We start from the raw sequence: 11,209 nt of genomic DNA on the forward strand, positions 1-11,209 counted from the left end.
GTTGTCATCTATGCATAGTCACTTTAATAACTCTACCTACATGTACATACTACCTCAACTAACCGGTGCCCTCGCACATTGACTCTGTATCGGTACCCACCTGTATATAATCTTGCTATTGTTATTTTACTGCTGCTCTTTAATTTAATTACTTGTTACTTTTATCACTTATTCTTATCCATATTTTTTGGAATCTGCATTGTTGGTTAGGGGCTCGTAAGTAAGCATTTCACTGTAAGGTGTATTCGGCGCATGTGACTAATAACATTTTATCCTCGATTTTTATTTCATTTATTTAGCTCATTAGTTGAATTTAGTTTTGCCCCATTGTGGATGATACTGATTAAAATGTTCCATGTGTCTGAATTATTGGGTTAATTTTGAGCAACAATTAACAAAAGGGTGAAATTTAATAAAGATTTTTTCTAATGGTATAATATGACCTTGCATCTCTCTCTCTCTCTCTCTCTCTCTCTCTCTCTCTCTCTCTCATTTTTGTTGGATGGATGGGGACAGAGTGGACTTTATTTTCTTTATTTGGATAGAATTTAAGTAAGTCATATTAGATCAGTGTCTAACACAAACTATGATACAAGTATACGTTTAGCCAACCTTGACCAAAAGAACCTTATTTTGATAGATTTTACTCTAAAAATACATGATGAAAAGATGTTTTGGGGGCTTTAAAAAAAATCCTGGGGGAGTATGCCCAGACCCACCTAAAAGGGGTTTAGCCCCACTATCCATGAATCTCTAGTGTGTCCCTGTTGCTTAGTGACATGTTATCTGGTTTCGGCATGGAAAGCAATTACTGTATTTCCAAATTCCTGTGAGATACAAGCGATTAACCAACAATGCAGTTTTAAGAAAAATAAAGTAAAAAATAGATCAGTAAAAAATAAACAATTATTAAAGAGCAGCAGTTAAATAACAGTAGAGAGGCTATATACAGGGGGTACCGGTACAGAGTCAATGTGTGGGGGCACTGGCCGATTGTTTTCTTGAGCAGATGGTCAGGGAGCCAGAATATAATTGCAAATAGTCTAATTTGTAGACTACAAATTGACAGCAAGAAGCCCAAGCATATAATATTTGACTAAAACAATCACTTCAAATGTTGCTGACATGTGTATATAATCACATATGTATATTATGAGTGGGAATACTCTGGAACAGATTTCTCAAATGAAAATCACTTGGAGCTGATTTGCTGATGTTTTTAGTCTTATGTCCAACCAAGATTTGGGTGGACCAAATAAAATCACCTGCGCCTTACAGTTTTCTTTTTCAATAATATTCAGTGAAAAAGTCATGAACATGGTAGGAATAGACAGGTATGATGCTTACATCCTTCGCCTCAATTCCCAGCAACATCATCCCCAGGAACACGAAACAAAGCAATGCTGTCCTCATCTTCCCGCTGCTCTCGGATTTACCAACTCCGCACGCTCCTCTACCTCGTGCCACACACAATAAGCCAGGGCCGACACCGGTACGTCGGTGCCGCTGGTCACCTGAGGTGTCAGCTCCTCTATTGTCCTCTGCAAAGGCGCCAAACGACCCTCGAACTCACATTCACCGTGATTCGACGCCTATAAACGTCTCAAACGTGCAAATATGTCGAAGCTTCACAGTAGTTAAGTGAGTCTGCAGTCGGATTTGGAATTTGTGGAAGAGCCCAGGTTGTGAAGAGGGGCGCGTCTATCCTAGATGGTATCGTGTTACCCAAGCCTCTCCCCAGGCCCCCGCAGAAGTTACACATTTTAGTTTTAACCCTAAACTGGCAAACCTGATTAAACTAGTCAAAGGCTTGATGAATAGTTGATGAATTGTATCAGGTGTGCCAGTTTGAGGATAGGGTTGGGAAAACATGATATGAACCATATTTTTGCGCTTGCTTCGGCAGCAGGTGTTAGTAGCCTGTGAAGACAGAACATAAGTACTACATGTACAATATGTAACAATGAGGTAGAAATGGTTATAAAGTTAATGTCTGTCATTTGTCTCAATATAGGCTCTTTCATGTATAGCCTAACGTGCGCGATGATAAACAGTGCGTGTTTAGACTGCTGCGCCACTCGGGAGGCCAGGCCTACATCTTCAGCCGTTGTAGGAAAGATGCATAATTTAAACACTAGTAGCCCTAAACCTAAATTCAATGCTATCGAGAAACCGGGCCCAGGACTGTAATATTAGCTACTATTTTATAAGAAAGTGTATTTTGAGAAGTTTGACAATTTTGACAACGTAAACATATAAGCCTTTTCATACTTGTTTTTAAATATTCTGCTTCAGTTAGTTGGTTCTAGTGATATGATGCTGTCTGCAGTCGGCCTCCAAAATGACATTGTAGGCTACAGGCTACTATGTGGTCATCGTAGGTCAACGCAGTAGTGATGTACTGAATTGAAATACATTTGCCAGATTATATAGGTCTAATTAGTTCTGTCTATGAAGAAAGAAAGAAAATCATTGAGCTTTTTTTTTTTTTAACGCTGTGGATTGTTTCAAACCACAAGCGTGTAAGCCTAGTTGGGAGGCCCGCAATTGTGCTGCGCGCGTGGCAATAGGCCTAGCTGATTATTGAGATGCGGCTGTCAGTGAAAAGCAACGCATCTAAAATATATGTGAAGATAATTAGAAATGTTGAGAGAAGAGGGGGAGGGGTGTGTGGTGGCGATATTGGTGTGTCTCCCGCCAAGTCTTGCGCATTAATTGTTTGAAATTGTTTGCCCTTTGATTGTTTGTATCAATTCCTATTACATATGTAACCAGTAGTACATTTACCGTTAATCCTTGTCATTTGTTTACGTTAATGCATGGATTAATTAGGCCAATAGTCATTAATTACCGTTCCCATTCTCGACGTGGACACGTTGTTTGCAGAGTTCACAATCTGCTACACTTGTGAGAAACAAGTTTTGGTTAATTTCGTACCGTTATTTACCGGTTGTCAATTTCTTCATTGTGTTTTGTTTAGAGCGTTCCATGTGAGCAATGAGCATGTGGCTGGTTTCTCTGTCTTAATGTTGACGGAGCTTGCGCGCCTGAGCACTCATAGAAGTACTTGGCCTGCTGCCTGCACATCTAGGAAAGTGCCCATTAGGGGATGTCTGATTGTCTTAATTAACTCACCACCAAAGATATAGCAAAATCTGGTCCTCTCGCATAAGTGGCATTTTAACTTAGAGATTTTTTTATCATTTTAATTCCGATTTGTATTAACCACGTGACAATGATTTTGAGACGGTATTATTGAAATGCGCATATGAAAATCATAACTGACACACAGATCGGTAGAAACGTTAGGATAAATTGTAAGCTTCCTCAAAATTTAAACTCACAAATTGAAACTAGCGCCACCTAGGAATAGACCGATGTGAACAGAGCGCACTTTTCTTTGTAGGTCTACTGCGTAATTACAACGTGTGTGAGAGCGAGCGATAACGAGAAGGGTGTTGTAACTTAGATTGTTCCTATGCGATCCATCGCGGAGAAAATCGCTCACCTCTATCCAGCACTAGCGGGCGGAAGCACCACTTGCTGTGCGCGCCCAGCGCTGTGTTGCTTGCTAGACTAGTGGGCTAATACACCTAAGTGTTTGACAAGGGCAGGACAGACCTGCGAGCCAAGGGTGAGAGAATGCCATGTTCCTTATTTGATATTGTTCACATTCCCCTTTCTCCAGGTTTAGAATTGTAAACAAAACAAAATAGTGTAAAAATGATTGCAAGAGACTCTCCAGAGCACTTGATATCCACCACAAGGGGAGAGGGACATAGGAGAGACAGAGACGTGACTTAACTCAAACTAAACTGTCTATCATACAGCAAATAGGAGCATGTCATGAGCACACCACTTACAAAACACAGCTGAGAGCTCTCCATGCAGATGTAACAGTATAACTTTAGTCCGTCCCCTCGCCCCGACCCGGGCGCGAACCAGGGACCCTCTGCACATATCAACAACAGTCACCCACGAAGCATCGTTACCCATCGCTCCACAAAAGCCACGGCCCTTGCAGAGCAAGGGGAACCACGACTTCAAGGTCTCAGAGCAAGTGACGTCACCGATTGAAAGGCTATTAGCGCGCACCACCGCTAACTAGCTAGCCATTTCACATCGGTTACACAGAATGAGGCCCATATAAATTTTTCTCTCCCCTACCAATCCCATTATCATATCAATAATGCAACATAAAAGTAGTTGAGTAGTTTTTTAAAATTCCAACAGCACAAATTCTTGCAGTTTTACCAACACCATCAGGGGGTGATGCAGCACCTCTAGCACCTGTACTTCCCGCATCATATAGTCAGGCAGTCGCGGATGGGTTATTACTATCAGCAATTGTGAGCGGATGCTGGTGAACAAACAGCTGACCCATGCACCACTACAATGCAGATTCGCAGCATAGACTAAGGGACCAGGGTTCCGACTGGCGGTACTGTAGTTTAATTGATGCCGAGCCCAGAAAAACAATTCCTAAAGAGACACTTATCACCTTTGTGCCAAATATATCCATTTCAATCGTACATAAATTGTCTTTCAAGGCAATTTTTTTTTCATTTTTATTTGTTTACTTTTTTCTCCTTCATTCGACCGAAATGATTAACATTTTAAATTCATGTTGTTACATGCTCACACACAGGGAAAAACTATGGAAATCACTCACACTCTCGTCCTGGATACCTGCTCGTTCTTATTATAGCACAGTGATCTCATCTCACACAGTGAGTGTAATTTGTGTTCGTGGCCAAATGATCACAACTGTTTGTGGCTAGACAAACTAGCTAGTTGAGTGGCTTGAAAAAGGTAGCTAGCGTTACCCTAGCGGCTGGGCACACAAGTCAACAAAATACTCTAGCTAGCATTTGAAGCTAGCTAGCTAATGTAATGTTACTGTACCAGTAGGCTTGCTACTTGCTATCTAGCTAATGTTAGTAAGGGTTTGTGTGTCTGTGGAAAAGATAGTTAACATATCCTATTGACTAGCTAGCTAACACTACTGTAATGTTACTGTACCGGTGGGCTTGCTACTTGCTATTGTGTGTCACTGTGAAAAAGATGGCTTGCTAATCATTTATAACACAGCCTATTTACTTGACTACTAGCTGATGTGTTTGCTTGATAGCTTCTTGAATTGAGTGTTTGTGTGTGTGCTCTGTGTAGGGACCGCGGAGGTGTAGCACTGTAGTGTGTTTGAAGACTTTCTGTGTCCGAGGGGAGTGGAGAGCTGGGAGAGTTCAAGGTGACTGTGGAGATGAGAGGGCCAGTCGCAGGGAGCATACTGCTGCAATCACACAGCCTTGGACCTATCACAACACTCCATGTGGTACAGGGAGCCATCACTGGTAACACAGAGGGGATGAGATAGGGGAAGGGAGGCGAGAGGCGCAGGTGGAGGAGGACATTTGAGATGGGGGAGAGTCTGACAGCTGGACATTCTAAGTCTGTGTACTGTTTCAGTTTTCAAACCGCCTACCTGTCTATGAATCTGGAGATGTTTGGGATGGAGAGGACATCCCAGCCACTTGGCAGTTTTGGCACTGCTACTTCCTACCGACGGGTAAGAGGACAACACTTTTACTTCTACAATTCGCTCGATTCATTGATTATATTTACAAACAGGTCACCACTGCTCCAGCCATCTCCTTCTCCCTTTGTGATGTCATATCCTGTTCCTGTTTAGGCATCTGGCCAACTGAGTGCAGGTGGGCTCTCCTTCAACATACGGCTCTTGACGTTCTCACCCCAAATACACACAGGTACACACATACACAGGTAAACACACTATTAGGAGTGTTCACCTATTTCCATGTTTAGGATTATGTGTGTCAGAGGTGAGGGATTATGAGCCAGTGTTTGAGTTGAGGCATCTGGTGTTGAAGGAGGACATGCCAGATGCACTCTAATGTCCTGGACAGAAAGGTGACATTGTTATTCCCTGCACCCTATCCTTTAACCCCTACTCTCCCACTGGCCTAGCCCCTAACTTTCAAACCCCTAACCCCCAAGTTTCTGACCTGACGTGTGTGTTACAGGAGGAGTTGAAGGCGGAGCATGCCTTGTACCTAGGGCAGCACCCGGATCTCTGCGCCATGATGGTTGACTTCTTGCACTTCCTGTTACTACGAAAACCGAAAACCGTGCGATGTCATTATGTACGCCCGCGGAAAGTGGTGTAAAGTACTTAAGTAAAAATACTTGAAAGTACTACTTAAGTAGTTTTTGGGGGTATCTGTACTTTACTTTACTATTTATATTTTTGACAACTTTTACTTCACTACTTTCCTAAAGAAAAGAATGTACTTTTTACTCCATACATTTTCTCTGACACCCAAAAGTACTGGAAAATGGTCTAATTCACACACTCATCAAGAGAACATCCCTGGTCATCCCTACTGCTTCTGATCTGGCGGACTCACTAAACACATGCTTAATTTGTAAATTATGTTGGAGTGTGCTCCTCTCTATCTGTAAATAAAATTTAAAAAACAACAAGAAAATTGCGCAATCTGGTTTGTTTCATACAGTATAAGACATTTTGAAACAATTTATACTTCTTACTTTTGTATCTTAAGTATATTAAAAAACAAATACTTTTAGACTTGTATTCAATAATTATTTTACTGGGTGTCACACCCTGGCCTTAGTTATCTTTGTTTTCATTATTATTTTAGTTAGGTCAGGGTGTGACATGGTGTAGTATGTGTTTTTGTATTGTCTAGGGTGTTGTATGGTTTAGGGGGTTAAGTAGAGTAGATGGTTTAGTGTTCAGTGTAGGTGTTTAGAAAAGTCTATGGTTGAGTGATGTGTCTAGGTATGTCTATGGTTGCCTGAGTGGTTCTCAATCAGAGACAGATGTTTTTCATTTGTCTCTGATTGGGAGACATATTTTAGGCAGCCATGGGCATCATGTATTTGTGGGTAATTGTCTATGTCGATGTTCTATGTTGCATGTATGCACTAGTTCATGCTTAGCTTCACGTTCGTCAGTTTTGTTATTTTGTTAGTTGGTAAAGTGGTTTCGTTTTGTGTTTGTTCTCTTCTAAATAAAAGAAGATGTTCTTTTCACGCGCTGCGCCTTGGTCCTCACTCTCTCCTATAGACGATCGTGACACTTGGTGACTTTCACTTTTACTTGAGTAATTTTCTATCAAGGTATCTTTATTTTTACTCAACTATGACAATTGTGTACTTTTTCCACCACTGCCCACGGGGACTTTCCCCTTTGCCTCCCGCCGACCCCCAGGGGGCACCTTCAACACTTCACCTTTAGAAAAGAAAAGGTACTGCTACTCTCGGTTGTCATCTATGCATAGTCACTTTAATAGCTCTACCTACATGTACATACTACCTCAACTAACCAGTGCCCTCGCACATTGACTCTGTATCGGTACCCACCTGTATATAATCTTGCTATTGTTATTTTACTGCTGCTCTTTAATTTAATTACTTGTTACTTTTATCACTTATTCTTATCCATATTTTTTGGAATCTGCATTGTTGGTTAGGGGCTCGTAAGTAAGCATTTCACTGTAAGGTGTATTCGGCGCATGTGACTAACATTTTTTCGATTTTTATTTCATTTATTTAGCTAATTAGTTGAATTTAGTTTTGCCCCATTGTGGATGATACTGGTCAAAATGTACCATGTGTCTGAATTATTGGGTTAATTTTGAGCAACAATTAACAAAAGGGTGAAACTTAATAAAGATTTTTTCTAATGGTATAATATGCTCTCTCTCTCTCTCTCTCTCTATATATATAATTTAAGTAAGTCATATTAGATCAGTGTCTAACACAAACTATGATATAAGTATACGTTTAGCCAACCTTGACCAAAATAACCTTATTTTGATAGATTTTACTCTAAAACTACATGATGAAAAGACATTTTGTGGGCGTTAAAAAAAATCCTGGGGGAGTATGCCCAGACCCACCTAAAAGGGGCTTAGCCCCACTATCCATGAATCTCAAGTGTGTCCCTGTTGCTTAGTGACATGTTATCTGGTTTCGGCATGGAAAGCAATTACTGTATTTCCAAATTCCTGTGAGATACAAGCGATTAACCAACAATGCAGTTTTAAGAAAAATAAAGTAAAAAATTGATCAGTAAAAAATAAACAATTATTAAAGAGCAGCAGTTAAATAACAGTAGAGAGGCTATATACAGGGGGTACCGGTACAGATTCAATGTGTGGGGGCACTGGCCGATTTTCTTCTTGAGCAGATGGTCAGGGAGCCAGAACATAATTGCAAATAGTCTCATTTGTAGACTACAAATTGACAGCAAGAAGCCCAAGCATATAATATTTGACTAAATCAATCACTTCAAATGTTGCTGACATGTGTATATAATCACATATGTATATTATGAGTGGGAATACTCTGGAACAGATTTCTCAAATGAAAATCACTTGGAGCTGATTTGCTGATGTTTTTAGTCTTATGTCCAACCAAGATTTGGGTGGACCAAATAAAATCACCTGCGCCTGGCCAGTTGGGAAACCCTGCCTTACAGTTTTCTTTTTCAATAATATTCAGTGAAAAAGTCATGAACATGGTATGATGCTTACATCCTTCGCCTCAATTCCCAGCAACAGCATCCCCAGGAACACGAAACAAAGCAATGCTGTCCTCATCTTCCCGCTGCTCTCGGATTTACCAACTCCGCACGCTCCTCTACCTCGTGCCACACACAATAAGCCAGGGCCGACACCTACGGTATGTGTGCGGCAAGCAACAGTTACGTCGGTGCCGCTGGTCACCTGAGGTGTCAGCTCATCTATTGTCCTCTGCAAAGGCGCCAAACGACCCTCGAACTCACATTCACCGTGATTCGACGCCTATAAACGTCTCAAACGTGCGACAAAAGTTTGAAAAGGTTCATCAAATATGTCGAAGCTTCACAGTAGTTAAGTGAGTCTGCAGTCGGATTTGGAATTTGTGGAAGAGCCCAGGTTGTGAAGAGGGGCGCGTCTATCCTAGATGGTATCGTGTTACCCAAGCCTCTCCCCAGGCCCCCGCAGAAGTTACACATTTTAGTTTTAACCCTAAACTGGCACACCTGATTAAATTAGTCAAAGGCTTGATGAATAGTTGATGAATTGTACCAGGTGCGTCAGTTTGAGGATAGGGTTGGGAAAACATGGTATGAACCATATTTTTGCGCTTGCTTCGGCAGCAGGTGTTGTCGTTTTAAGAATAAATTCGTATTTACAAAGGCCGCCTACATGTTAACAAGTAGTGAGAGTGGCGGCATTTCCCTTAACAAAATGTACACATAATATTATTAATTTGGGACGTGGAGGAGCCTACACACGAATAAGATGAGCTCTTAAAAACTCCTCTGCATGAAAAATGTGATACATGTTAAGAAATGTAGCCTGTGAAGACAGAACATAAGTACTACATGTACAATATGTAACAATGAGGTAGAAATGGTTATAAAGTTAATGTCTGTCATTTGTCTCAATATAGGCTCTTTCATGTATAGCCTAACGTGCGCGATGATAAACAGTGCGTGTTTAGACTGCTGCGCCACTCGGGAGGCCAGGCCTACATCTTCAGCTGTTGTAGGAAAGATGCATCATTTAAACACTAGTAGCCCTAAACCTAAATTCAATGCTATCGAGAAACCGGGCCCAGGACTGTAAGATTAGCTACTATTTTATAAGAAAGTGTATTTTGAGAAGTTTGACAATTTTGACAACGTAAACATATAAGCCTTTCATACTTGTTTTTAAATATTCTGCTTCAGTTAGTTGGTTCTAGTGATATGATGCTGTCTGCAGTCGGCCTCCAAAATGACATTGTAGGCTACAGGCTACTATGTGGTCATCGTAGGTCAACGCAGTAGTGATGTACTGAATTTAAATACATTTGCCAAATTATATAGGTCTAATTAGTTCTGTCTATGAAGAAAGAAAGAAAATCATTGAGCTTTTTTTTTTAACGCTGTGGATTGTTTCAAACCACAAGCGTGTAAACCTAGTTGGGAGGCCCGCAATTTGGGCTGCGCGCGTGGCAATAGGCCTAGCTGATTATTGAGATGCGGCTGTCAGTGAAAAGCAACGCATCTAAAATATATGTGAAGATAATTAGAAATGTTGAGAGAAGAGGGGGAGGGGTGTGTGGTGGCGATATTGGTGTGTCTCCCGCCAAGTCTTGCGCATTAATTGTTTGAAATTGTTTGCCCTTTGATTGTTTGTATCAATTCCTATTACATATGTAACCAGTAGTACATTTACCGTTAATCCTTGTCATTTGTTTACGTTAATGCATGGATTAATTAGGCCAATAGTCATTAATTACCGTTCCCATTCTCTACGTGGACACGTTGTTTGCAGAGTTCACAATCTGCTACACTTGTGAGAAACAAGTTTTGGTTAATTTCGTACCGTTATTTACCGGTTGTCAATTTCTTCATTGTGTTTTGTTTAGAGCGTTCCATGTGAGCAATGAGCATGTGGCTGGTTTCTCTGTCTTAATGTTGACGGAGCTTGCGCGCCTGAGCACTCATAGAAGTACTTGGCCTGCTGCCTGCACATCTAGGAAAGTGCCCATTAGGGGATGTCTGATTGTCTTAATTAACTCACCACCAAAGATATAGCAAAATCTGGTCCTCTCGCATAAGTGGCATTTTAACTTAGAGATTTTTTTATCATTTTAATTCCGATTTGTATTAACCACGTGACAATGATTTTGAGACGGTATTATTGAAATGCGCATATGAAAATCATAACTGACACACAGATCGGTAGAAACGTTAGGATAAATTGTAAGCTTCCTCAAACTTTAAACTCACAAATTGAAACTAGCGCCACCTAGGAATAGACAGATGTGAACAGAGCGCACTTTTCTTTGTAGGTCTACTGCGTAATTACAACGTGTGTGAGAGCGAGCGATAACGAGAAGGGTGTTGTAACTTAGATTGTTCCTATGCGATCCATCGCGGAGAAAAGCGCTCACCTCTATCCAGCAGTAGCGGGCGGAAGCACCACTTGCTGTGCCGCGCCCAGCGCTGTGTTGCTTGCTAGACTAGTGGGCTAATACACCTAAGTATTTGACAAGGGCAGGACAGGCCTGCGAGCCAAGGGCGAGAGAATGCCATGTTCCTTATTTGATATTGTTCACATTCCCCTTTCTCCAGGTTTAGAATTGTAAACAAAACAAAATAGTGTAAAAATGATTGCGAGAGACTCTC

General features: G+C 41.1%; 1 protein-coding gene across 2 annotated transcripts in view; it reads right to left on the reverse strand.

The window, feature by feature from the left end:
- LOC139551119 (collagen alpha-3(IV) chain-like) overlaps positions 1–8,961 on the reverse strand; it is a 69,015-nt gene extending 60,054 nt beyond the window's left edge. The window contains exon 1 of one of the 2 annotated variants that reach the window (XM_071362523.1): positions 8,580–8,961. In XM_071362523.1, the coding sequence (XP_071218624.1) occupies positions 8,580–8,645 (66 nt within the window). In that variant the 5' untranslated portion in view covers positions 8,646–8,961. Of the gene's footprint in view, positions 1–1,347; positions 1,704–8,579 lie in introns of those variants that run through there. The other variant, XM_071362522.1, reaches the window with a different exon arrangement.
- Positions 8,962–11,209: the final 2,248 nt, after the last annotated feature.

Source organism: Salvelinus alpinus, chromosome 23, assembly GCF_045679555.1.
Source record: "Salvelinus alpinus chromosome 23, SLU_Salpinus.1, whole genome shotgun sequence".
Classification (NCBI taxonomy): Eukaryota; Metazoa; Chordata; class Actinopteri; order Salmoniformes; family Salmonidae; genus Salvelinus; species Salvelinus alpinus.